The sequence below is a fragment of the Bombus fervidus genome, chromosome 8, assembly GCF_041682495.2.
Source record: "Bombus fervidus isolate BK054 chromosome 8, iyBomFerv1, whole genome shotgun sequence".
Classification (NCBI taxonomy): Eukaryota; Metazoa; Arthropoda; class Insecta; order Hymenoptera; family Apidae; genus Bombus; species Bombus fervidus.
The window spans coordinates 2,555,772-2,582,979 of NC_091524.1; the positions used below are offsets into that span (position 1 = coordinate 2,555,772).

Below are 27,208 nucleotides of genomic sequence, written 5' to 3' on the forward strand. Positions count from 1 at the left end.
TTCTGTCGTATCGCTTCGAATCTTCGCTCGTGAAATTCCCTCATTCGATTAACATTACTCGGAAACCCAACATTTTTTAACGAGAAGTGCAAACAGGGAAATGTCGTTCACAGGGTCGGCGAATCATCGTTTCAAGTGTCCTGCGTGGCGCAGGGCAAACCCCGACCAAGTGTTCGATGGTTGAAGGACGATCAAGAGCTCACCGCGGATGAGAGGCTCTACAAGGTGACTACAACAGCCTCGGAGGGTCACGGGAACGTGATCACCGTGAATTCAACGCTGAGCTTCCTGGGCCATGCCCGACCGCAAACGGACGAGATCGTGGCTAGCGATCGAGGCAAATACACCTGCGTGTTCGTGAACGAGGTCAAGAAGGTCGAGTCGACGATGATGTTGAAGGTGGAACACGAGCCTATCGCTTTGCATCAACACGGCAAAGTCGCGTATAATTTGAGGGAGACGGCCGAGGTGGCGTGCAAAGTCCAAGCTTGGCCGAAACCCGAGTTCCAATGGAGTTTTGGCACCAACGCGGCCAGCTTGCAAGGGTCATCGAGCGACGGTCACTACGAGATTTCCACGAGCAGCGACAACTACGACGTGTACACATCCGTGCTCAGGATAACCAACATCCGAGAGTTGGATTACGGAGATTACAGTTGCAGAGCGGCAAACGCTCAAGGTAGCATCACTTCGACCATTCGACTGCAACCGAAAGGCGCACCAGAGAGACCCATCAACATCACGGCGATGGACGTCGGCCCTACGCACGTAGCTTTGCTCTGGGAGCTCGGTTTCGACGGTGGATTGCCCATCACTAAATACTTCGTCTCTTACAGAAGAGTACCCGGTGGTGACGAAATCGTAGCGCCGGACTGCGCCGTTCCTAGACCACCGGCTGGTCAGTGGCTCGAACTGGACTGTCGTCGATCTAATCCGTGTAATGTGACCAGCCTAGAGCAACATCAGACGTATACGTTTAAGGTTAAAGTGTACAACACGAAGAACCACTCGGACTATTCCGACGAGGTAACAGCAACGACCGCAGTTGCCAAAATTCCGGCGCCGTTGAGAGTTAGCTACGATCCAGAGAGCGGGATGCTAGCCATCAGTGTCGGCGCCACTTGCCTATCGCTGGTGTCGTCGATTGAGAAGTTCGATGGGCCGTCTTCCTCCACGGATGAGTCGCAGTGGAGGATTCTCGACGAGTGGCCTCTCGAGGTACTTGGAAGCGCTCCTACTCAAAGAGAGGGTGTCCTGGATGACCTAGAATCTCTCGATACCGAACCTAGACTCAGAGTTAGATTGTGTCTAAAGGCGGATCGGCAAAAATGTGGCGAATACGCGGAGGCTGAAAGTGAGTAACCGCGTTTCCCTTTTTGCCGATTGTAACCGTATCGCGTCATAATCCAAGGACCATACGTTACTGAACGGTTTTTCGTTTGTCATAGTTGGTCCTTCGTATATCGCACAAGCTGGAGCTCTTGCAACACCGACGTTGATCGCTCTTGTAGTCAGCGGTGCCGTGTTTCTGTTGTTCGCCGCGCTGTTATTGCTCTTTTGTCGGTGTCGACGAAAACACGTCACCAAGGCGAAGGACTACGAAATGGACTCGAACGCGTAAGTATTTGAATCTGTTTGGACGATTCGAGGAGAGTTCCAGCTACACGGTGCTCCAATGGGATTTCGATGTTGTTTGCTCGTACAGGGTTCGACCGAGCCTCGTCGCCGGAAACGGACAGCAGAGCCAGGCGCCGCCGCCCTACTACGCGGAGAACAAAGCCCTCGAACACAGTTTGGATCACGCGTTGGCCATGGAGGACTCCAAGACTCCAGCGTACTCGCAACCTGGCTACGGTTACCATCAACCGAACCACAACATCAATGGTAAGTAGTTGCCGAAAACGTAAACGTTAGTGGCGCAACAATTTTAAGAACCTGGAAAAAGTTTGTCGGTGTGGAGAGGACGTATCTCGGTTCGGACGCGAATGGAAAAGATACGGTATAAAGTAGAGCGGTTTAACGAGGTCTACCTTCCTATGATCGTACTTCTTCCAAAACTCCAACAATTACTTGCGTAGCAACGTGCAATTGCAATTTAGCTTTTCCTTCTTGCGCGATACTTACTCGTCCTGTACGGAGTAAATAAGTCACGCGACTAAAAATTGTCACAGTGCAAAAGTAACGTCCGCTTCTTTTCTTCGAAATTCTCCGTTTCTTCTTCTTACGCTCGTATTCGAGACATAGGAACGTCTCGGCCATTAACGTCTCGGCGTTTCTCGTCGCTTCGAAAATAACCGTTACTTCAACACCGAGCTAACAATTATATGCCTCGGACATGGAAAACAAGAACTTTTTACTCTTAGTTCGCCTAATAAATGGTAATTGATGCATTCGCGTTGACGGCAGGCGTCAACATGGGCTACATGGACAACAGCTACTCGAACTCGAATAACGGGGGCTCGGTGAACTCGCAAGACTCCATCTGGCAGATGAAGTCGGCGGCCGCGAACGGCGTTGGCCAGTCGTACGACCTGGCGGGCTACGCAACCACCGAGTCGGATTACCCGACCCACCCTCATTACCTCCCACAGAGGGAGGATTACCGGGAGAGCCATAATCTAAGTCGACAGCAGTTTTGCTCGGAACCATTCGCCACCGTCGTAAAGTCTCAAAAACACGTCGGTGAGTAGTATTCTTTAGTCGAACTCTCTCTCCCGCGCGATCCTTCTACCCCGTTTCACCTCCCCTATCACCGTTTCCTCGATCCTTTCCCCACCTCACTCCCCGTTTCATCCCCTTTTATCCAGCCTTAGCCAACGCTCCACGATCGACCCACCACGTCCAGCGATGAGCATTCAATTCTATCTGTCGCAAGTTCTCGAGCAATTTAGTTATACGGAAAGTTCGAATCGCCCTCCGAGCGTTATTCGAATCGAAAAATGTTTCAAGGTGTTTTCGACAGTCGTGACAGGCTTAATAGTCGATCGTACAAACTTGCCGGAGTTGCCGAAGCGGTTCGCCAGTCTCGCTAGTTTTCGGATATTAGAATTCCCGCCTGTTACCGATCGCCGATTTTATTTCTCTTTCGTTACGGAATTGTCTTATACGACGTGTTTATACAGTGCCACGTACCGAATATAGGTGAGCGGTTTTAAACGGTAAAACGGGTCCGAAGTTTCGAAGACGCGTGCCGCGAATTTTAACACCACCGGAATCACAATTTTTTCAATGAAGATGTTCTCGAATTACCCTTAAGTAATACAACTGTTCCAACTTGGCGATTGCGAATTCGAGACCTTTGCAATTGCCAAGAGCTTTTATCGTCGTACCACGTTCGATACGAGGCTCCTAGCCATTACTATCCACCGCATCCTCTCTTCGTATTCCTCTCTCGTTCTCCGTGCACGTACATCGCCGCCACCGCTGCGTTCTTTTGTTTTCCTACTCTCAACGACCGTTTGCCGATTGTTTGTCCGACAGATTCACCGTACGACGTGTCCGGTCTACCTTATCAGGAGAACTACGACGAGGACGCGAAGCCACCTCAGCAGGTCAGCCTATCGTACGACGAGAGTCTCGAATCGGGCTACTCGACACCGAACAGCCGAGGACGCCGGATTATTCGTGAGATAATCGTTTGAGATCTGCCTACCGGCTCGCGAGCCGGAAGCACCCGTACCACATGGCTATAGCAGGAGGCCACTCCCACCGGAGCCACGTATCACCCGGTGGACCATACGCGCGATCCTCTCCGTCATAGGATGGAGATAGTGATCGAGAACCCCGTAGAATCGCCACCACCGCCGCCTCCTCCGCCGCCCCCGTTACAGCCGCTGACCATGTCTTCGTGGAACGCCATCGTCACGGCTCCATCGACCACTACGTTTTCTTCGTCCAACGCCGTGGCGTGCACCTCGATGCCAGCTGCTACGGCCGTGATGACGATAACCATCGCCGAAAATCCCACCGCAACTCCCAGCTATCCACCCCCTGTACGATTTTCTTATCGAGAAACGTACGCGACCAATTCGCTTCCGTTCGCCAGCGATCCGTACTCCGTGCGCCGCGGTCAACCTCGAGGAAGGTCGTACGACGATCCAGACGGAGCTTCACCGACGGTTCGACGCATCGACAAGTCTGGACTGTTAGGTATCACCGAACCGGAGGCGTCCACCTTAAGAACCGGCTTGAGATCGCCAAGATTCCTTTCCGGAATGAACAGCGTCGTTTCCGGGATGCTGTCGCCTCGAAGATTCGAGTGTATCGGACAACTGGATCCGGTACCAGAGATCCCAGGACAAATCAACCGGGCAAACGTGGCGCCTGGCGTCTCTAACGCGTTCCCCGTCGCGTCCACGACCAACGTTCCTCTGATCGGTATGTCGTCGATGATCGGACACGAAAGAAGAGACGGATCTCGATTAGATTCCTGCGAAACGTTGTCCGTCGTTGATCTAGCCAGGCCAACAAAGTCAGTTTCCTTCGACTCTCTCGAACCTCGTCACAGAATCGACCACATGGACGCGGGAACCACGTTACAGACTTTCGACCGTAATCTCGATGGAATCGAGTCTGCGAATCTGGACGTATCCGGCTACGCTTCGTCGTTCCAATTGCAAGAAAATTGCGAAGCTAGAGGGCGAACTCTGGGACGTTTGTCGAAGTTTGCTCTAGTCAGGAACGATCACGACAACACAGCGGACAATATCGGCAGATATTCCGAGACCTGCTGCAATTTTCCTTTCACCGTTCGCACGGCGACAGCGTTCTCGGGTTTCGAGGGAACCTCGAGTCTGCCGACGACTAGAGTCACCACGACCACTGTGACCACGTCGACGGCGACGGTAGCGGTCTCCGCAATGCGGGAAACGGATGCGAATGAGAAACAGGAAGATGTCGAGGGGTCCAACAATCGCGCGCCGGAAGAGGTAAGAGCGGAAGCGGAGGGTTGCGAGCACGGGTCGACGAGGAACCTAATGAAAGACGGGGAATCCTCGGAGAGAACCGACGAATTCGCGGACAACGACGGAATCCAAACGCTACGAGTGATCATTTTGTCGGAACAATTGTGAAACCTAGAGAGCAGTTGATAATTTAGATGGAAGAAGGAGGTCAAACTCGTTTCTCGCCGACCGATATATTGTTCGATGTGTATTATATTTAAGTAGCATGTAAGTACAAACCGCGACGAAGATGGACGGTCGAGTCTTGAGAGAGAAAAGAATCTCGCATGAAGGCTGACGCGATGCCATAAGAGGCCATAAACCTTTTCGAGAAGCAAAAGCGAAGAAAAAATCTCGTGGAACGTCGAAGCTTGAACGTGTCTCGCTGTTTTTAATAGAACTCGACACGTTCGAGTCACGACGCGTTTACGCATTTTGTACTTTTATATCGTGGACGATGCCGCCGACTCGAGCGATGATCCCCGCGGTTCCGGCGATCGGGGATGATTTTTTCTGTAAATGTACCATAACTCGACTGCGCCGTGACGCGCTTATTAACTTAAGCAATAAGTCTGACGTTCGACAGCGACGCGTAGGTGATACGCGCATTTTTTCAAGTCGAGAATCGTCGCGTTTTCGATGAAAAAAAGAAACGCACGCGCGATCGTTTTCGCCTGGCTGGAACTTTCGAGCGCTCGTCTATTGTAAATAACGGTAAACGTATCAGTACTTAACGAAGTGGGACACGGCCGCGGACAGGGCCCGAGGGATTCCAAAGAAATCTGAGAGCGCCTCGTTCTCCTTTCGTTCCGTGTATTCAATACAAACGAGAACGAGGGGAGAAGGACGATTAACCAACCGAAGAGAAAGTGGAATGCTCGGATGGCCCGTTACGTTCTCGTGTCTCGCGTTAGAACACCGCGGAGGGAATACGCGGTTTCAGCCCGAACTAACGATAGCTACGCTTTTAACGTTGAAAGAATATTTCTTGGCTCGTGCATCTACCGTGCGTCCCTTTAGTTTTGTAGTATTAACGCGGCGCGTTTAGAAATCTCGCGTACGTAGCGACCTTCGTTGAAGTCCTTATTTTTGTACCGCTCTTGCGAACGCCGCCGACGTTCGCCGAAAAATCGTGTTTCAATTCGTGTTCTAGTACTCGTGTCAAATATACGCGCGCTATTAGAGAGACCGCAGAGATATAGAGATAAGGAAAGAGAGGAAAAGAGCGAACAAAGGAAAAGGAGAGATATAAACAGGACCAGCCGGATTGTACGCGTTCGTTCCTTTCGACTTGTGATCTCATTTCTTCGCCGAGATACGAACATGATTTCTTTTTTAACGTTCGGGAGAACGGGCGAGCTTTTTTATCGACCGCGGGACGGTGTCTCCTTTATTTGCTGCTAATAGAATTTCTTTTTACTTCTTGTTCCGATATTCCATATATGTATATACATATAGACTGTTTCATTTCCGAGATTATATATCTTGGAGTTTTATTTACCTTTTTAAACGCAACAATTCGCAAACAAAGGAAAAAATACAGCTCAGTGTAAATTTTCCGCCGTTCCTCGAATCTTCAACCGTCTCCGGAAGCGATGGGAAATCACCGTTCTTCCGCTTCTCAACGACAAATCGATCGATTGACCGACCGACCAAATATTGTATCGCTTCCGAAACAAAAAGCGTATCGCGATAAGACACGCGCCTGTCGCGAGGTTTTCGCGTTGTCAAATAGGTCTCTACCGTACCATATGTCGGTTCAAGTGATTGTTACGCGTGCGATCGCGTGGTTACGCGCATTGACAAGACGCTCGAAGCGTTGCGATGCGCGCGCACCACGGACGCACGCGTGTCGCGTGCAAATTTGAAATTGATATATATTGATCGACACATATGCATATATATCAATTATCGTCCATTATAGTTACGATATTATTACGAATTATTATTTGTACAAATTTTATGTTGCGATATAAAATAAACTATAAAACGACAAACCTTCTGATATCTTAAATATCCACAAATTCCAATCGAATTATTAAACTTGTCCTGAGGCGAATAATTAGGCTAATAGAGAACAAACGCTCCGTATGTACTTAGCTGACATCGAATATATAAACGAACATATCGATAATCCTTCAACAACACCTCGCGTCTCGCGTCTCTCATCCTAACTGCACGGACCTGCGCGTTTCGTACAGGTATGCAAAACAGTCTCGGTGTTTATGCGGGATTAGCCCGTTGTTCCTCGTTACGCGTGCAAGCTTTACAGTTATTTCTTTGCATGTATTAAGTTCCTACGAGTATAGAGACGATAATTTCATGGTGAACGACCTCCGGTCGCTCGTATCTCTCTGCATTTCCGTGGAACGTGAATTCATTCGTTTCAGGCGTAATTTTTGCGCACGGGTGGTATAGAAACGCACAAAACAAGGGACAGATACGATCTTAATTCGTTCAATGGAAGTGTGTCGTATTTGTAAAAAGAGTTCTCGCGAAAGCGACACCAGAAACGACGAAATTTTACGTGAAAGGCTCTCGTCTGGTATCGAGAAGGTATCCGCTAGGGTGTTTCTCTTCCTAACTATTAGAGAATCGATAGTTCGACGAGAGAAAGCGCCGAGACAAGTGGCATCATCGCACGTGATGCTCGAACGTAAAACGATTCGAAAGGAAATGAGTCTATCGAAGAAATTGTGACGAGCGTCGTTCATCTTTCCAGAACGAATGGGATCCGCAGATCCAACGATCGTGGTTCGACAGAGACAGCGTGGCGCCGCTCGAACCATTGGGTACGTAAACACTACGCGTTTTCCTCGCGATATTCATTTACAGGACGCTGTCTGCATTTGCACCGTCCCGACCTTGATCCTGGATCGATCGGATAGTTTTTTCCGGTCAGGTAAGACGAAACTCAAACATTCGACGTGACATACCTCCCCTCGTAATTAAAACGCTCTTCCATATTCATGACTCCAATATTCATTTCCTCGAAGCGGCTTATCTATTTGTGTCAGCAGCAACAGCAACAACAGGGAACGATCGAAGGTTACTTTCGAAGTCAGATCGGTGACTTATTTCGCAACCATACATACCATCGTTCACACGCATTAAACGACAGGCGGACCATCGAATCGTCGAATTCACTCGCCGGGAATAAAACCGCGAATCCCTTATCTCTTTCCCGGATCCCTGTCAATCGAACACTACGACATTACGACAATGTTTCCCGTAGGCGAGCCTGATCTTGGCATCTTTCCCAAAAACCACCGACCGAAAGAATCTTCTCGGCAGTTGCAACGCCGCAGTCGCAAGGAACAGAGTGTAACGGCACGCGTAAACGCGTGTCCGCGCTAGAAGACACCGGCGACTGTCGCGGAAGAAGCAGAGGACTGGTGGTATCGACCGAAGTTTGGATGAAGGAGAGGATGTACGAGGGCGCAGCCGCGTCACAGCACACCAGCCAAAATCTGCGCGACGTCGTCCGTTTCTGTATTAACACGTTCCGAGCATTCTATGCCGGGGACGTCGGGGCTGCATTCACCACCGTTGCAGCCGCAACCGCTGCATCAGACGTCAAACGAGCCACCGCCTCCTCCTGCCGTGGGCCGAACAGTCTCGCGGCAAGGGAAGCGTCGCCGCGCGATCCTGCTATGGGCAATCTGCAAAGCGAGGCTAGAAAGAAAGGAAAGAAAGGCAAAGGGGCTGCGGATGGAACTGCGAGCACGCCAGGATCCGTAGCGGATGGTCTCGACGACGCGACCGACACCGGGGATGATGGAGAAACGGGTGACTCAGAGGAAACACCTGCTAGAAAGACGGAAGTATGTCAGAGACGTGGCGTGGAAAAGCGACCGCTTCACAAGAGGCAGGCTCCGAAACCACCTGGATCTACCGAGAGAAAGGTCAGTTATAGGGAATGATTTGAATGGAGTTCCAGGTTCTATCGTGTTTCATTTCGAAGTGGTATGTCGACTTTCTGTGTTTCTCGATGAAAAAAGGGGATGATGGTATACAAAACTCCGCCCCTGCTAAACGGTCGAATAATTGATTCCTGGTGTTTGGACTAATTGGAATTGCTACGGGTCGATTGGAAGTTTATGGTAATCTACCGGGTGTGTGTGTGAAATTCGTTGAAAGTCACACACTGGTACGTTCAGACGTTTTCGTAAGTTGAGGCTAACTGCAATGCTGACGTCGCATTTAAAGCAATTTAAATACCATATACATGATTCTATGGTGTACGAAAGAATGTGATTCCTTGTGTAAAAGTTAATCGACAAAATTTGCCCATTTTCGACTTACTCCTACACGATTCTAACCACTTGCTTCCACCATTTCGGAAAAATTTACTATTTTTTTGCAGATATCCTCCTAATGAAAGGGAAAATATATATATATCTAATCGGACAAAATCAAACGGCACAGGATTCAAAATCAATTCTTCAAGTACCTTAATATCGAAATAACTTGAAATTTCTTGATTCTTTATTTCAAATAGGTCAGCCCAGTTGTACCAGAGCTTTCGGGGAAGAAGTCATACGTACGAGAAAAACACGATAAAGAAGATGGATTTCAAAGAGCGACAGAACGAGTCGGGTTAACAGAAACGAATACCAAAGAAGATTCATCGGGAACGCCATTGTTGCTAGCAACAAATCAGATTCAAAAGCAAGACCCTACGCTTCTGGTCACAGACTCATGGCGGTTGGCCAATCAGTGCATGGTTGTGACTGAGATTTCGATGCCACCTAGCCAAGAATCTTCGAGCGACAGCGTGTTCACCGATCCTGAGGAATTAGCCGGCGCCACAAATGGCGCCAAAGAGGAAGCAGCCTCGACGTCATTGGCGTTTGTTTTGAAGAGTCACGAAGTCGAACCGTCTTCCGTGTCCCCTCTTTTCGGTGAGCAGAACTCGTATCTTCTCTTATTGGTAACCTCAATACGAGATTTAAAAATGAGTTACAGGATGTTTCAAAGTATATGGCTCGGTCGTTAAAAATGGCATTTCGATGTCGGTTTAACAAATTTTTTTTTATCAGCTTGACGTAAACGATAGAATGTAGTTTTAATTACGTAATTACGATAGCTTACTTGCTTGGAAAAATGATACCGCGTACTCTTAAACAATCTATAACTTCATTTTAATTTCTCAATCAGGAAACGAGGCAATCGAGAAACTTGTTTACTTACGAAGCGCCGGTAACGATGTACAACCGAGAGTAATAGGTATTCCGCTTCGATAAAGCTTCGATAAGAAACGAGATAAAGTTTATCAGGGAGGCGTGATTTCGCCACGTGTCGCGCCCGTGTTTCGCGATGTAGCCCGTTTCAACATCGAGCGACGATCACGTTCCCATTTTGAAAGTGAAATTCGTCGGGACGTTGTAAAAAATTCATCGTTACTCATTCAATATGACGTGGGCAGCTATCGAGGTGGCGTTTCTTCCGAATAGTTACTGGCTTCAAGATCGTTTTTACGGAAAGAAGCATGTTTCGATTAAAGGCCAACTGTATAGATACATGATCGGCAATTATCTCGACGCTGTCAGAGGTTAACAAGGCGGCCAACATTTACTTATCGCGCGACATTTTCCAAATTACGGAAAACGAGCACAGACGACGACGGCAACGCGAACGCTGTGGATCGCTGTTGAGTTTTCGCGGAAATCCAGTTATGATGTGACCCTACAATCGGAAAAGTCCAGAGTCACGTGCAGATAAGAGCAGCCGCCAATGCCGGACGAAGGCTGGAACGGCGTCAAGGCCAAAAACGAAGTTGTCATTAAATCGTACTCGATCAGTGAGAATTGCACAGGTTCGATGTTTGTCTCGTTTCTTCGAGTTTTGCTTGATTTTGAAACGAATGATCGGGTGAGACTGCATGGTAGAAAACGTGCAATCGACGAGAAGAAGTAGGGAAGTATTTAAAAATATTTTAATCTTTCAGAACGACGAATCATTGGAACGTTAATCTCGACGCTGCCGGATCAATTAAAGTCGATACTTACGGAAGCCGAAGTCAAACAATTTGCGGCTGGAATATATTCCAGACTTGTATCGGACGGTATTATCGGATCACTTACGCTTGATGGTGTCACGCGGAATAAGGAGCTTACAGTAAGACGTCTGTTCGTTCTAGTGGATGTCAAAGATCATGCACTTAAAAACAAAATAAACTAACGTGCCATTTGTTTCAGGAAGATCAGTCCCAATGCCAAGATACGCAATCTATATCGGCCAGTTTAACTTCTCAAGGAGCTTCCGCGAAAGACCAACAAGATTCCGAGAAGGAGTCGCTGAGACGGGAGCTCGAAAAACTTCGAGAACTCGCGAAACATGCAAACAAAACTACTCAAGGTAAATCCACGCAGACATCTCCTACGACAACTTTCCCGGAAGCAATTTCCGAAGATTTATCCAAAGGGAAATCTTCTGGAACGCTTGGTTCATCGTTGGAGAAGACTATCGTTCAGGATGCGACTTCTCGAGAGCAGTCTTCGAGTGCCACTTGCTCGACATCAGCCGCAAGTGGTTCGAAGGACGCGAAGGTTTCCGGAAAAGACACGACACCGGGCCGTGTTACTCGATTATCGTTGACCCTAACTTCCCCACTGACACAAGTCTCTTCCCCGCCTGCATATTCAAGTGCACCTCCTCCTCCGCCTCCACCGCCTCCTCCACCCCCCTCGCCCTTCTTAGACTATCGTTCTCAGAACAGTTCAGCCTCCGCTTCTCAACCATCTTTCTCCATCCCACCACCACCTCCGCTACCCGCCTCCACCACCCCGACGCAATCGTTTACCACTCAACGAAGCATTACTTCATTACAAACAGTTCCACCGCCCCCACCACCTCCTCCCTTACCGCATCCGACCTTACAACCGATGACAGGTGAGATACAAGCAGCACCACCTGCACCTCCTCCTCCTCCACCACCTCCGTCCCCTACACCCTCGATCTTAAGGCAGGCGTGTTCCATACCAGCTCCACCACCTCCGCCACCGCCTCAGACACTTCTGTTTAACTCGATACCTCCGCCGCCTCCACCACCTCCACCTCCGCCACCACCTTTATCCTCTGTGTCAACTATTAATCGACTAGACTCAGGACCTCCGATTCCTCCTCCTCCGCCCCCACCGCCTCCCCCAATGCCCTCGATCGGTACAGTGTCCGGAGGACCGCCGCCACCGCCTCCTCCTCCCACGCCTATGATGGGCGTGCCGCCACCTCCGCCACCACCTGCAATCGGAGGCATTCCCGGTGGACCACCGTCTGTGTCACGACCGCCGCCTATGGGTGTACCCGGAGGTCCCCCTCCACCTCCACCTCCGCCAGGAATCCAAGGACCATCGCAAGGACCTTGCCCTTTACCCGCACCTCCGGTTGGAGGTTGGAACCCAGCCAGCAGAGCGTGTGAGTAACAGGACAGGACTTGTCTACGAGACACGTTGCCGATTTCGCGATGATCAGAACGATTTTCCTCGTTTAGGCATGAGAAAAGAGCCGCTCTGTCCCGAGGTTCCTATGAAACCGCTCTACTGGACCAGGATTTTGGTACCTGTAGTACCAACGGAGCGTGGTTCCGTCGACGCTTCAGACTCGGCCGTTCAGGTACTTGGTTATAACACGAGCAGAAGAGGAAGAAGAGTTGTTAAGTCTAGGTTATTAATTGTATTTACTCGATAGATTCCTCTGTGGGCGGAACTAGAGGAAGAGAAAAATCTGGATATAAAAGAGTTCGCCGGCCTGTTCTCTCGTCAGGTGACCACCAGAAAACCGGTCAAAAAAGCGGACGAGGCTTCGAAACCATCTAAGATACAACCAGCAAAGATTCTCGACTCGAAACGATCCAAGACCGTGGGCATTTTGGAGAAGAGCTTGCACGTAGACTTCTGTGAGGTTGAGAACGCGGTTTACAACTTGGATACTAGTGTGGTTAACCTTGAGGCGTTGCAGCAGATATACGAAATCGTAGGTATTCGAAAATTATAAAATGTATAGTTTAAGATTTTCGTTTATATAATATAAACGTTGTTCGATTTAATCGCTCTTAGAGACCAACGCAGAAGGAATTGGACGAGATAAAAGCTTTCGAGGAGAGTAATACGGACGTTCCTCTCGATCGACCAGAAATTTTTCTCAAGAAATTGTCCAGTATAAATCACTTCTCCGAGAGAATCGCGTGTCTAATGTTTCAAGCGGAATTTCAAGACGCGATCTCGTTCGTTGCATCGAAGTTAACAAATTTACGAAGCACCTGCGATTTTTTACGGAATTCTACTTCTCTGAAAAAAGTAATGGCGTTAATTCTCACGCTCGGCAATTACATGAATGGCGGAAACAGGACGCGAGGGCAAGCCGACGGGTTTGGTCTGGAAATTCTAGGGAAGTTGAGGGACGTGAAGTCAAACGTACCTGGTATTACGTTACTCCACTATGTTGTTAGAGCGAGACTAGCTCAAGAGAAGGATCACAACTTCGAAGAACCTTTGCCCTTACCGGTTCCGGAACCGGCAGACATGGAGGCGGCATCGAACATTAATTTTGAAAATATCTCGGCCGAGTTAGAAAGATTAAAGAAGGAACTTCAAGGTGAAAATTTATAAACGTTCATCTTTCCTTTTTAAATTTTACGCTGAAATTGTAATTTTTCTATCTTTGTACTCTTGTCTTTTCTTTTTTTTTCTTTTTTGTATTGCAGTATGTACTGAAAAATGTGAAATCGTCGTTGAAGCGGATCCCGAATCGTCAGGACCGTTCAAAGAAAAGATGGATGCGTTTTTCCGCGTGGCAAGAGCAGAATTGGCAAACGAGCAGGAAGCTTTGCTCGACGCAAAGAGCAAATTCAAGGCTGTGATGCAATTCTACCAGTACACTCCTAAAGGCGCGAAGAACCTAGACGCGGCCGATCCGAGCGCGTTTTTCGTTCTCTGGCTCGGTTTCTGTCAGGACTTCAAGGTACATCATCCGTCATATTTTATTCCCTCGAATTTCTTTATACTTGTATAACGGATTTCATAGGATATCTGGAAAAAGGAGCAACAACGAATAAGAAAGGAACGAATGGAAGAGATGAGAAAGAAATATGGAAGTAAAACAAAGGTGGAAAAATTGAAACTGAGCGCCACGGGATTGAAAGCACGGATTCAGAAGCTCTCACGAAAGTAAATCTGGATTCGATATCAAGAATACATCGATAGGTGCGTTAGAACGAGTCGAACGAATACAACTATTCTCGTCTTCGTGCGAGAATAGTGTCTGGTTGTCACGGATAAAGATAGTTTATGGGATCGATCGATCGTCCGTTCCGTTCGGTCCGTCCCACTCTTTTACGGCACTAATTTCGTCGAAACTAAAACGAAATAATGATTATTGTTGTAGATATATTCGTTGGCATGAATTTGTTATATTGTATATAGACTGGTTAAGTTTGCGTCTAATTTATAAATACGATTGTTTCGCGAATGAAGAAATCGGAGTAATTCTAATAAACGATACTTTTTACATGAGTCTTCGATTTTTTTCTTCTGTTCAACTTGATTCTCGATGAAAGGATACGAGGGAAGTTTTTCGTGTTGATTTTCTCAGTTTCATCAGTTCTTTTTTTTTTTGGTGTCAAATGCGTGTGCGTTTGCGTATATTTTTTCCACTGCAATTAGTAGCGACGATACAGAACCTTCAAGTAAAGCGAAAACAGAGATTAACATTTAAGAATAGTTAATAGATTAATCGCATCATCGTACGAATCGTGCTATCTCGCGCGTTAATTATCGCATTCTATAACGTAAAAAAAGGGGAAGAAAAAGAGGGGAAAAACGCTCGGAAATGCCTTTCGCAAAATAGATACATCGTTTGTAAAGCCCGATAGGTATAAAACGAGCATTTGCCGTTTATCTTTTCTTTTTTCCTCTTTCATCTTGGACGAAGCGGCTACGATTTCGATATTAAACGCGTTCTCTGTTCGCTTGGCCGACATTTCTAAGGGCCCGTCCGGTTCATCCGTGCGTCGGTTCACTTCGGTAGGCAGGTACGATTCGCGCAGAAGCGGTTTACGGCGATAGACCTAAGGCAATCGTTGCGTGTAGCGTAATTTGTGTCTTTTCTTTTTTAGGAAATTGTCTTATTCGCGGAGTGGTTCCCGGTGCGACACCGACCCGGAGAATCGAGCAATATGTACATATATAGCGCGCCTACTATTTTCCTGTTGATATCCTTTCGGTTTCGTGTTGCTCTTTCCGTAGGGCCCTTTCTCCATCAGTAAACGAGAGACAGAGAGAAAACGATTGTAAAAGAAATAAAAACACGACGATCGAAAGAAAATGAAACAACGAAAAAGATCGACCGAATCGATCAAGTCAGCGACGCGGGATCTGGCGTACAACGTATCGTCGAATTCTGTGATTCTTGAATACGCATACATTGCGGCAACGGTTTTTACTTCTCGAAACATGAAACGTTAATCATCAGTGTTACTCGACCGGTAAAAACGTAGTCCTATGGATAACGTAAAATTACATTTACATTAATAATGATCGTTATCGCTATTCGCGGCAAAGAAAATTTATTACGAAAGAGTTAATTGGTACGCTCGGTCGCGGAACTTACGTCTAACTCGTACGTATCGTCCTCTTTACGTACAACCGACGTCCACTTCCGCAATAATTTTGTTTCTCTTTGGATCGCTTTCTAACCGCGTCCATTCTATCATCTCCTCATGCTTCTATGCATTTCGTTTCTCTTTCTTCTTTTTTACAAAATATTTCAATAATATTAAGCTCTTTCACTCGATTCGGACGTCCCCGAGAAGAATATTGGCATTAATTATCCGAAGCAGCGAAAGCTAGCAACGACACGAGCAACTCTCTCGGGTAACGGCCTTGCGCATTCGAATCTATTCTTATTATATATTAGAATATCCTAAGCGTCGACGTGTCCTCGTTTCGATCGCCGACGATCGCAGCTTTTCAGAAATGTTTGGCCTTTCAGTGACTACGATGATATCCGCTGACTACAATCGGAATGGCGCCCGTTGGTCGATCGGCGTTGGTTTGCCTTTTCGTTTAGTGGCCGGTGTGGTCGATACGGACGTATCCGATGCTCCAGAAGGTTTCCTGGATAGTTTCAAAGAAGGCGGCAGTGGCGTGCTCGATCCACTGGACGGTGTCCTTGTTCTATAGAAAATCAGTAGTTTGTGCTATATTAGATTCTCACGGTTTACGGATTGAACACGATCGATTCGTTGATTAAAATCGATCGATCACGCGAACAAAAAATACGCAGATTGGTCGATCGGCTGCGTATTAAATATAAATGCGTATAAATATTGCCGCTATGTCCGTCTGAGTTCTTTAAGGACGGTCCGCGTGATCATAATGATATAAGCGACAAACTAGATTACGTGTAAACCGAATCAGACCGAAACGATGATTACCTAGCTCGCTTAACGGCCGACGAGGTGTTAGTTGCTGAATTTGTACACATCGAGCTGCTCCTATAGTGTTAGAAAACAAACACGATACCATATTATTAAGTAGATCTTAAGCGGTGCTGCAGGGTGAAATACAGCCGTTAATAGGGCGAAGCTGCAAATCAAACGTTGTGATAATTGTGCGAATACCGAAGGCAAACGTATAAAATTTACACGTTTGTGATCGGTGTTAAGTAATTTTCACCTGAGCAGCGCGATCGTTCATCGTCAAATACAGATCCTTTCGTTGAACGACTGCGTTCGTCGAGAAGCATTTACTTACTTTACTATCGTAAATTCGCTTGCTATGGAAACGATACTACAATAAGTAAAAGCATTAAAAAAAGTATCAAATCAAAAAGGCTACTCCAGTGCGCATGCAAATGACATCCAGTGCAGAAAGAAAAAAAAAAAAATCAGAAAAGACGTGACGGTGTTAATAAGAGCAGGAAAGAGTTCAGCCATACCCGGTAGAATCGGTAGAAACCGTCGAGTAGTTGCTTTGCGTAGAATGAGTGGAAATATTGCTGGTCGTCGATTGTGGGGATTTTATATCCGTGCCCACATATACGGGGATCCTCGAACGGCTAAACCATCACCATTCAATTAATCAGTTAATCAACTATTGTACGCGGTATACCTATCGTGCTCCCCTTTTAGCTTTTTCGACTAATTTAATCGTTTCCTTCTTCCCTTTAACAAGCCGCGAACAAAAGCACGAGTAATTAAACCGAGATAACAGATAATCCAACAGAAAATAAAAATAAATGGAAAGAAAACCTCCATCACCACTGCGAGCATTGCCTACGCGATAGAGATATGAACTTGGAAGAGCGGTTAGATGATACTAAACACCGTGATTTAGACAGTCCACCTTAATAGCGCTATGTATGTAGTATATAACGTGTGACAAATGAAGCTAAAGCCAATCGCCAATTTTGACCTCGAATCCATAATCGTTAATTTAGTTTACCTGATCGGTGTGCCGACACCAGTCAGGGTTGGAATGCTCGAAGCTCTATGGATCGTGCCAAACCTAAAAAAATGTTATTAACTAAATTTACGTTAATCGTCGTTAACTGACACGTGAGTACCGAATGGTTAATAGGCATGGCTCTAAAATCGTGGTCTCTGCTTTCTCTAATTCTAAATTATTTGCAGATCTCGTTTGTCGGAAAACGAATAATAAAAAAAGAAAAGGAATAACAGATGAAAAAAGGGAAAAGAAACAAAAAAAGAAAAACAAAACGGTGAAAAATGAACAAAATGCCGGGAGAACGAACACCGTATCTTGCACACGACACGTCGATCAATATCATTCCAAGATTATAGGAATACGAGATGCGAAATAGGTCACGATACATACGACCGTCGTTAATGTCTCTACCACGAGAATTGACGATGCGACAAAATCATCTAGATTCGACAAGATGCGAGTTAGTTGATCGCAGATAAATTTCTGTATCTTTTTGTCAGATGAACACACGGGAAAACGGAAGATGTCGGTACAAACCTCGCTGGAACACCACTGGCAGGACTAACCAGGCCGGTGGGCGTTCGAGGTCGTGAACTCGAACCGTTCACCGATAAGCGCTTTCCTGACACGCTATTGTGTCTGCTAGAAGTGGGAGTATTCCCTGTCGTGCTCACTGCAGTTCTGCGTGGAATGCGGCTCACATTGGTCGAATCATCTGAAATTAATAGAAACACAAAGAAAGTACATATTCCGAATATTAAAACGAATGAAAAGCTTGTTGATCTTTTATAAGTACCTACCAGTGCTATCTAACGACTGTGTGGAACCATAGCGACTCGGTGGTTTGCTTCCTTGCCTGGATGCAGGCCTACTTCCGGGTCTACTGGTTGGTCTGGATGTTGGTCTCGAAGTTGGCCTACTGGATGGTCGACTACCGCCTGCAGTTATCGAACGATGAACATAAATTTTCCCCCAAAAACTTGACTAAAAAATAATTTAAAACCTAGGATAAAAACATTTGATAGAATTGTTTACCCGGTGTCATAGAGCTTCTGTAGGGTGTACTTGTTTTTCTGGCGGAGCCAAGCTTGAAGGAGCTCTCGTTGTCGCTTAGGCTGTCCGGTGTTCCGGCGCTCAACGATGAGCGCGATGCTCGCGATTGTCCCATGGGAACGCTGCGAGCGCTGCGTTCCCTCACCTACGCGATAGAGAGCTCATCTCGATTAAGTGAACACGGACGGGAAACCAAACGGAAAGATGCGTTCTACCAGAGGAGGCGAGTACACGGTAGAAATAGAGAGGCAAACAAACAGATAGACAAATAGCGAGAATTGTTTGAACCGGTCGACGCGCGAGTGGGACGCGCCGATGCTGTTAGTTGAAGCGATACACGTCGAATCGCAAGGCGGAAGGAAGCGAATTCAAACGATAAATAATAAATATTTTAATTAGAAAAATTACTTTTTCTTTTTTCTCTTTCTTTTTTCTTTCTTTTTTTTTTTTTTTTTTTTGTACTTAGAGAATTACAAATTTCCTTCCGCCACGTGACGTTTGCATCAGCGATATCGCGAAGAAATCTGATTGTTTCTTTCCGCGGTGCTCCTCGGTCGTTCGTATATAACCATTCAATGCCACCGATGCGAACTAGAAACCGATCGATCGATTGAAGGAAGAAGTATAGAAAAAAACAAAACAAAAAGACCAGTGAAAAAGATAGAGACCACCGTGGTAGCTCGAGAGAGATAGACAGCGACTTTTTACGTCTAAGGAAAAAAAAAAAGATCCATGCAAACTTACCAGAGGAAGTTGGGACAGATAGAGTAGCTTATGATGGTTCGAAGTATCTCCGATCAACGCCACTATGCACGCACCAATACAGCAATACAGGATATCGTTATGCACATATTCGATACAGTAGTTCACCGTATCCGCGAATCGCGTCTCGCGAAAAACAATACACGTCCTACAACGTTCGGCACCCTCGATATTCAATTCAGAAGAAAATAGTAACAAATTCTAAGCGGGCGAATATAAAAGAGATCGAGGATACCGATCGTTTTGAAGACGAGCTGGAAGAATTCTCGGTTCGTCCTACGAGGAAGGGGAGATCGTTCAGAGGCATCCAATTTAAGAAATTAGACACGGCAAATTAGGCTAACGAACGTGGAAACGAAAGACAGTATAGAAAACCCCGAGAATTACTGCGAACTCGAAACGAAATTTCGTTTTACGCGTTCAATGTGATACATGCGCCGGCTCTTTTAAAAATATCGTCCCGCGAATCGGCCTAAAAACCATGAAAAGTACGATCGTCGAGCTAAACTACCATTTCTACCGCATGCATAGATGATTCTCGTTAAAGCTACGATGATGCCATGAGACGTGGGGGATGTTTCGTCGTGTTCATGTACGCGCGCATCACCATAAGAATCGAACGACAATACTTGCGGGAATGCTGAGAGCAGCGGTAGCGGTAGCAGCAGCGCAAATTACAAAATATATGTATATAATATATATATATATATATTATATATATATATAAATGAAAAACACAAGAAACAGAGATCAAGAATTGGGATAGCGAAATCGGTACGATATAGTCGGGCGTTGAAATCGTGAACAACGAGTCGTTCCCATCGGTCGTCACACGATGCTGAGGAACGTGATAAGCGCACTCGAGGAAGACAACTCACTATCACCCAAAAAAAAAAAGAAATAAAAAAGGAAACAAGGAGAAAGAAACAGAAAAAAAGATGAACTCGATAGAAAATATAAAATAAAACGGTTAATCAATTGTATTGGATAATACAATGTGTGTCACACCATCGACAGCAGAAATTAAAACAGTAGACAGAGTTTTCTTATTTACCCAATGATAAGAGGGGGCGTGCATGTGGAGGGGATACGAGCACGGGAGGTCCTCCTTTTGCCTCAAACTCTCAAAAATCGGCGTCAGCTGGTTCATAAACTCCTCCGCTACACCATAAACGAAAATTTTAGGAATACACCGGTCGTAAATGTGGCGAAAGCACCGGTTTTCTCACGTTTGTCCGTCGATCGAACGAATATTGGATCTTTCGACCGATATATATATAAATATAAATTCTTCTAAGTTTTTTTCGCAGTATAACACTATTTTATAACAGCTTTGATATATTTCTCGATCAAAGGTCCATATTCGCTCTGTCAAGTGGACAGATCACTGGAATATCGTGGAGATTACGGCGATGTCGAGCACGTCGCTGGAACCGACGTCAAACGTTGGATTCTAACGATTCAACGTACAGACTCTGACAGAGATAGAGATAGAGAAGAAAAGAATCGTCAGAAAAAAAAAAGAAAAAAAAAGAGTGATAGAATCTCGTGAAATCGCATCTCCTGAGGTGAGGTACTCTCTGTATTCCCTCGGCGGAATGAAGCGCCAAGGATCGTCCCGATTCACTGCACGACCCGTTGGATCCCGATTTCGAGGGCGTAACAGCGTGGCTAGGGCCGGGAGATATTTTCGGGGACTTGATGGGCTGAAAACCAAAAAGGAGCTCGGAGTTGAGCCGAATGAGGAACAGGAATGGCTGAAAGCAATTACCTCGAAGTGCAATTGGCTGAGCTAAGGTAGCTGTAGGTGCGACGATTGCTACCATTTCGAAAGCTGACATGCTCACATGCGAGGATAAAAAAGAACGAGTCCAGAGGATTGGAAAAAAAACATAGTCCCTGATTTCCTCGGGTCAGTGGTATAATACTTACCTAAATCACAGCGAGATCGTCGATCGAGCTTAGGCATATATAGACCAGAGAGAAAGATGACCGGAGTAAAGCCGAGATAAGTCAAGAGATAGAGAGACGACATGAGGGAGAGGGATCTACGATGCGTGTGATCGTTGCGATCGATATCGAACTAAGGAAACTCCGACAACATCATTCACCGTGGAGCATCGATCGGCTTTTGGGCGGCTGAACGGATCAACGAACGATCCAGCGGTCCAGGTTGCATACATTTTCTCAAACCACCCTCAAACGGGCAGACTCGAGCACGCGACTCGATGACATGAAAGAGATATACAAATGTTTAGGCCTCGTTCACGCAGTTACTGCGAATTTGAATGCACAAGTGGCGATGAACAAGTAGCAAGGTAGCAACCTACGTTGAAAGTAGGACTTATACGTTCACATAAACAGATTGTTAACACGAAAAGATTAGTTGCCTCGGCACGTGTGTGCCAGGTCTCGCATATCTACGCAAAGGAGGCCATAAGATTCCCCAGATCGATCCCGGACCATGATATCGAAATTCGTCAAATTGCGAAATTCAAACGAAATGCATGACTTTCGAATGAGTTTGGAAACTCGACGATCGCGACCTAAAGGATCGATCGAGGATACGAGAGAATGATGATACACACACGTTACCTTGGTGATGGGTCCGGCATTCGCGGATGAGATTGGCGTACGCTGCAGCGTCGAAGTTGGGCTCGGTTTCGATCTGAACGCCGTCATTGTCTGGCTGACGCCATCCGCCAATATGAATTGTTCTCGCAGCTCGATATTCGTTCTTCCCTTGGCTACAGTGTGTTGCGTGCACGCAAGTTAGAAGGAAGGCGTTACGGGATATGTATCGCAGGGTGTCGAGAAAGGGAGCGCGGGGCCAGAGTACAGAAAATAGTATTTTTTTTTTACAAAGAGAGAGAGAGAGAGAGAGAGAGAGAGAGAGAGAAGATAAAACGAGCGTAGAAAGAGGTAACAATATATAGAGCAGATAATTAACGGGTAGCCGAGAAATAATAGTGGAAACATAGTATAAATCAGAGCGATCAAAGATATACAGAATACGTAAAGCGATCAGATATACGTAGGTAGGGGCGTAGTTACAGCGGCGTTATCGAGTAATCATGCGCGTTATCAATAGCGACAGATTAAAGAGCCGATTTGGTCGAGTTTTATCGTTGCGAGGTGTTTGAGGTGTCGTGCACAGAGAAAGTTGGAGTTGAGAGTAACAGAGTAGAGAATGTATAGGTTGTTGTAGCGGTAATAGCGAGAGTAGATAGTAGTAGCGATAGTAGCGGCGGTAGTATCAGTTAAAAGGCAATGATAGCGGCGCACGCGGTATGTTCATGTGCGAGTGTACGGTAGAACAAAAAAGAAACAAAATACAGTGTATTATAGAATATTTGTCCGACGATAATTGTGAAAGGTTCGAGTGATAATTAAGGATAAAAGTCAGACGGATATCGTGTTGATCACGATAAGACTCGAGGAATATTTTTGAAACGTTAACCGTTTTGATTTCGTATGGATTTAATTATGATTCCCCATTATTTAAGTATAATTCCCAGTTAATTATGCTATTAGAAAATTGATGGTATGCCATGCGAATCGTGTCGACGTCGGAAGTCAACTACCTAATTAATTTCAGAGCGTACGCAGGTAGTCAAATTCAATCTGTCTTCGACTAAAATCTAATTAGAGACCGGGTAAATAAGATTAGCTGACTTTTGACGACGACGGTAGTAAGTGATAAATGAGATATCTCGATATACACGGAACCCTTGTCGAGCAAAAAAGAAAAGAAACGTGAATACGGCTATGAAGAAACGGATTTTATTATTTCGGTATGTAATGGAAGAGGAAGATGACTGAGAAAGGTAAGACGGTTCTATCTTGACAAAGTAAACGCGAGATCTACGCGAACACGGTTTAAGATTCTCCGTTAGAACGATTCAAAATCAGAATTCCGCGTTGCATGCCACTTTACTTACACACAAACACACACACACACACACACACAAGAAGTCTTCTGCTCGACAAACAAACATGAAAAGAAACTAAAGTACACAACAAAACTTGAACACGTTGCGAAAAAGCAAACTTATGTACACGTACAAAACACGTACCATGCAGGATGTTCATTTCGTGGCCAGTACGATCGCAAAATACATTTTTGAAGATGTTCTTCTTTCTGTTTCATAGAGCGTAAAAAGAAATATGAGAAAAGAATATTTTTCTTTGGAAAAAATGTAACGTATGGACCACGAATTGAAATTATTCCCATATAAAAAGATCCTCACCGAGCGGACACCAACCCTCATGTTGTTCCGGTTTGTTAGGGTCCGGTATCGGCATTAGAAAAACTTAACGAGTTAATTACGATTTGAGGACTTTAGTTGGTCCGTTTCTTTGTCTTTTTTAATGTAAAGTAGACGAAGGCATGCAATACTGAATGAACTGAATGCGTAATTAAAAAATGTACACGTAATGAGATCGGGGAAGTACGTCGATAAAATTGTGCGCAATAAAAAATAAAATGATTCGATGGAACAAGGTAGAATGTTGTTATTTTGTTCGTTAAGATCGGAGATCAGAGGGACTGGCAGAGGATGATGTTAGTTACGTACAAGTGACAAGCAATATGAATTGCCTAAAGTATCAAGATACATTATAATCGCTTTGGTCAACTTGCTAGTCAACTGAACGATCGAGTTCCACGAATTTGTCTTGCAAAACTTAATGCAACAGAACCGGCCAGAACTTGTAACGATAAAAAGAAGATAAAACTGAATATTGAAGCAATTCGTGGAACGAAGAGTCGTTCGTGGTGATCAGTGATTAAGGTGAAATGAAAATCTAGCGAGTACGCAGGTAGATATTACGCGAAGCGGAGGTCGTACATAACGAGCACACGCTTTCTTCTTCTGCTCATATACACGGTGTTAAAAAACTCGCGTAGAGTCGATTAATGATTAGTCACGCTCACACTTTGTACCTCAGGAGCTGAGATCGTACACGTATACTAAATGTAGGTGAATACATAGCATCAACAAAAATGCGACACAATGGAGAGAAATGAGAATGATCGCGCGGGAAGAATCGATGAGAGGGTTCGTTAGTGAGACAATTTGATGAATGAAATACTTTTTTAAGATACAAATGTTACACGATCTGTTTTTTTTTCTTTTTTTTTTTTTTTTGTCAATGAACGCGAATATACAAGCAAATATTTATTCCTGAGGCAGCGGAAAGTAATTGAGTTCGATTTTTTTTTCAATTTTACAATTTTAGTACCCTTATAAAAAAAAAAAAAAAAAAAAAAAAAAAAACAAAACTCAAGGTAAGAAGCATATAACGTTAATAAACGTATCTCAAACAGAAGGACAAACAATTAAATCCCACACGTTTGTTTAGTTGGTAAAAAAACATAAACACGTTTAGCTGCCTCTTTTGGATGAGGATAAAGGATAAGGAAATAGTGAAGTTTTATTTTTAATTAAGACCCGATCTATTTGTGTCGCGTTCAAAGATTGGTAGGGGCGAAACGGAACGGTCGAAGGAAAGTTTGTAAAGACTCATTGTTATAGTAAAGAAAACCATTCAAAATTAGACCAGGAAAAAGTCCGTACTCATCGATTCCGACGGCATAATTCGGCGGTAACGGAGTAGAGAAAAAGAAAAACAGACAGATTAAATGAAAGAAACACTTACCGCGGCAAGGATCATTTTTTAATAGAAATTCGTCCAATGCTACCCATCCACCGCCGACTCGTACCATCACAGTCGATCGTAGAATCCGTACCAACCGCAACTTCTGACTGTCTCCAAACTAAAAATCAGATATATTTTCGAATTACAAAATCTCTCCAATCGTAAAGTAGAAATTAATTTCGAATATATACCCTATATTTTCCTTCGCCAACTTGGAATACACGGAATTTCTGGCGACAAGTACAAAGCATCACCAATCGTTTTACTTCATCGTGAATCTTGTCAGTGTCGTTATACGTTCTGCGTTCCTCCCAGTCTGGTCTTAGAGCCGCGATGAATTCCTTCCAATCTATCAATCCTTCACCGTGGCGATCGAACAAATCTGCGACCGCTCCCATTTCTAACCGTGAAGTCTCGAATTCTTTGCGAATAAATCATACTCATGATGTTATATTTTGTCATTAAAAAAATTTAACAAGTCAAAAAAAAGGAACTCACTGGTGTTCATGATTCCTTGAATGAAGTCCTCGCGTGGAATCAGTCCGTCGTTGTTCTTATCCATTTTTCTGAAGAGATCTGTTAATCTGGACTTTTTGTGGTTCATGAATTTCAGGAACTGTAATGGGACAATTTTAGTGGTCGAATTACAAACGAAAGACGAGCCAATATTAATGATTCTTTCTTGTATACTCACTCTCTTGCGCCAATCCTCCCAGCTGAAGTTTGCGACACGGTCCAGTTCTTGGATATAATTATACTTATCCTGTAAACGACGTTGACGTTCCCACGCCAACATCCAAACGTGTCTCCACCTGTCCCACAGCAGTTTTACTCTCGGACTACGGAACTCCGGTTCGGCACCTTTGCTATATGGACAAAAAAATTACGTCAATACCTCCGTTCCTCATCGTGAATTAAATAAACAAAGCATGTAAGGCAAAGGAAGCTGATGAACGATAAAATATGTAAATCACCAGAAACGACCTCCACAATGATTATTCAAAACTTAGCAGATAAAAAAAGCACAAATAAGAGAAGATGGAGAAGGAAAGAAAAGAAATGAAATAATCTATGAAGGAGAATTGTTCATCCATGACACGACCGACGCGATCGTTTAAACTGCAAAAGATAAATAGAAAGATAAATGGAATAGTGTGTTAGGGGTTTAAAGCAAAGCACGGATGATGAGGAAGAATTGAAGTAACGGTAGGTGTGACGAACCTTCCTTTGGGTGGGAACCGTGGGCCGATGTGCGGCAACGAATCGGGCGTTCTCTCACGGCCTGGGCTGGCTCGGCTAAACAGGAACATGCGTCACATCACTTGACAATTCTCTACCCAATACTGGCAGAACTCGCGTTTTCGTGCACCGATCGCTCAAACCCATGTCAACGATCGATCGTCGAGTTTCCTTGTGAGACGAGCAAACGAAGGAAAAGGGAATGGAGAAAGGAGAATAGGCCACGTAAAATGCTATTCAAGTATTACTTGTGCATAAAAGAAAAAATATTTAATATTCATTTGACAGTAATGTTTATAGATAGAGCGGCCTATTCTCCGTACGTGTAAAGTAAACGCCTTGGATGCGCTTCGAGTGTCCGTACTCGTTTTTTCAGACTCAGAAGTACTCTATCACATACCATGCTGCTACTTCAAAATGAACCGATCAGAGACCTTGACAACCCGTTTTATTCGTGAACGCACCTTTCTGTCGAAACCACCAGCTGTCCTCGTAGACGTCCGTACTTAATCATTATCAAAAATCGTTTATGTGGACAAAGTGAAAAGTAAAAAAAAAAAAAAAAAAAATAAATATAACTGGAAGAGTAGAGTATCAAATGCAACACATGCACGGGCAAGTGTAATTTCCAAAGGACAAAGCGCAAACGAAAACGAACAAAAGACGTTTCAGTTACTTAAATCAATATCGAGAAGCACATAGGCGAATCTCGTTTACTTTCTCTACCTCAAACAAACGATGAATTTTGACGAGCGCGATCTTCGGCGATCTTGACATTTGAACTCACTAAAAAAAAATTGGGACCAAAGACAAAAGATAAATAAAAAGGAACATGAACGTACGTTGGGGCAGGTGACTTAGCCTTCGTTATCTTCATCGTATCTTTCGCAGATTTGATCTGTCTGGCTTTGCAGACGCGGTCAACTTCGTTCTGTCTTCGACTGGTATTCTCCATAAATTCTCTGTGATCCACAATCAGCATTTCTAAAGTAGCTTTATCGTCTGGTAGAGACTCAGCTTCAAGAGCGTTGAGAGTGTTCTCCAAACCTTCTAACCATGACAGTAGTTCTTCCAGAAGATTGTCGAGGTCCTGAAGAATGAATA

General features: G+C 45.1%; 4 protein-coding genes across 48 annotated transcripts in view; 2 read left to right on the top strand and 2 right to left on the bottom strand.

The window, feature by feature from the left end:
* Positions 1-3,641, top strand: part of Ed (hemicentin protein echinoid) — a 32,140-nt gene extending 28,499 nt beyond the window's left edge. For both annotated transcript variants that reach the window (XM_072008853.2, XM_072008851.2), the window contains exons 3-7: positions 114-1,354; positions 1,449-1,617; positions 1,706-1,884; positions 2,407-2,682; positions 3,481-3,641. In XM_072008853.2, the coding sequence (XP_071864954.1) occupies positions 114-1,354; positions 1,449-1,617; positions 1,706-1,884; positions 2,407-2,682; positions 3,481-3,641 (2,026 nt within the window). The remainder of the gene's footprint in view (positions 1-113; positions 1,355-1,448; positions 1,618-1,705; positions 1,885-2,406; positions 2,683-3,480) is intronic.
* LOC139990062 (uncharacterized) overlaps positions 1-8,175 on the bottom strand; it is a 75,495-nt gene extending 67,320 nt beyond the window's left edge. The window contains exons 1-2 of the mRNA XM_074111875.1: positions 8,039-8,175; positions 7,880-7,947 (exon numbers count right to left, since the gene is read on the bottom strand). Coding sequence (XP_073967976.1) covers positions 7,880-7,947; positions 8,039-8,041 — 71 coding nt within the window. The 5' untranslated portion in view covers positions 8,042-8,175. The remainder of the gene's footprint in view (positions 1-7,879; positions 7,948-8,038) is intronic.
* A 184-nt stretch (positions 8,176-8,359) lies between these two features.
* Positions 8,360-14,452, top strand: LOC139990014 (uncharacterized). 3 transcript variants are annotated; one of them, XM_072008854.1, is made up of 9 exons: positions 8,360-8,848; positions 9,445-9,847; positions 10,894-11,063; positions 11,144-12,359; positions 12,436-12,557; positions 12,633-12,917; positions 13,001-13,538; positions 13,648-13,904; positions 13,968-14,452. In XM_072008854.1, exons 1-9 carry the CDS (start codon positions 8,360-8,362, stop codon positions 14,112-14,114), a joined length of 3,627 nt encoding a protein of 1,208 aa, XP_071864955.1. In that variant the 3' UTR covers positions 14,115-14,452. The 3 variants fall into 3 exon arrangements, with proteins under 3 accessions (XP_071864955.1, XP_071864957.1, XP_071864956.1); XM_072008855.1 differs by lacking the exons at positions 8,360-8,848; positions 9,445-9,847 and adding an exon at positions 10,248-10,761; XM_072008856.1 differs by lacking the exons at positions 13,648-13,904; positions 13,968-14,452 and having other exon boundaries at positions 12,633-12,921; positions 13,001-13,064.
* A 91-nt stretch (positions 14,453-14,543) lies between these two features.
* Shot (dystonin-like protein short stop) overlaps positions 14,544-27,208 on the bottom strand; it is a 52,116-nt gene continuing 39,451 nt past the window's right edge. For 24 of the 42 annotated variants that reach the window (XM_072008827.1, XM_072008826.1, XM_072008819.1 and 21 more), the window contains 14 exons: positions 26,947-27,194; positions 26,087-26,161; positions 25,560-25,731; positions 25,364-25,481; positions 25,057-25,286; positions 24,866-24,983; positions 21,800-21,951; positions 18,425-18,587; positions 18,190-18,327; positions 17,927-18,104; positions 17,387-17,449; positions 16,881-17,000; positions 16,378-16,437; positions 14,544-16,117 (listed from right to left, as the gene is read on the bottom strand). In XM_072008827.1, the coding sequence (XP_071864928.1) occupies positions 15,955-16,117; positions 16,378-16,437; positions 16,881-17,000; positions 17,387-17,449; positions 17,927-18,104; positions 18,190-18,327; positions 18,425-18,587; positions 21,800-21,951; positions 24,866-24,983; positions 25,057-25,286; positions 25,364-25,481; positions 25,560-25,731; positions 26,087-26,161; positions 26,947-27,194 (1,998 nt within the window). In that variant the 3' untranslated portion in view covers positions 14,544-15,954. Of the gene's footprint in view, positions 16,118-16,377; positions 16,438-16,880; positions 17,001-17,386; positions 17,450-17,926; positions 18,105-18,182; positions 18,328-18,424; positions 18,588-19,186; positions 19,249-20,258; positions 20,366-21,799; positions 21,952-23,336; positions 23,518-24,865; positions 24,984-25,056; positions 25,287-25,363; positions 25,482-25,559; positions 25,732-26,086; positions 26,162-26,946; positions 27,195-27,208 lie in introns of those variants that run through there. The other 18 variants (XM_072008835.1, XM_072008834.1, XM_072008821.1 and 15 more) reach the window with 14 other exon arrangements.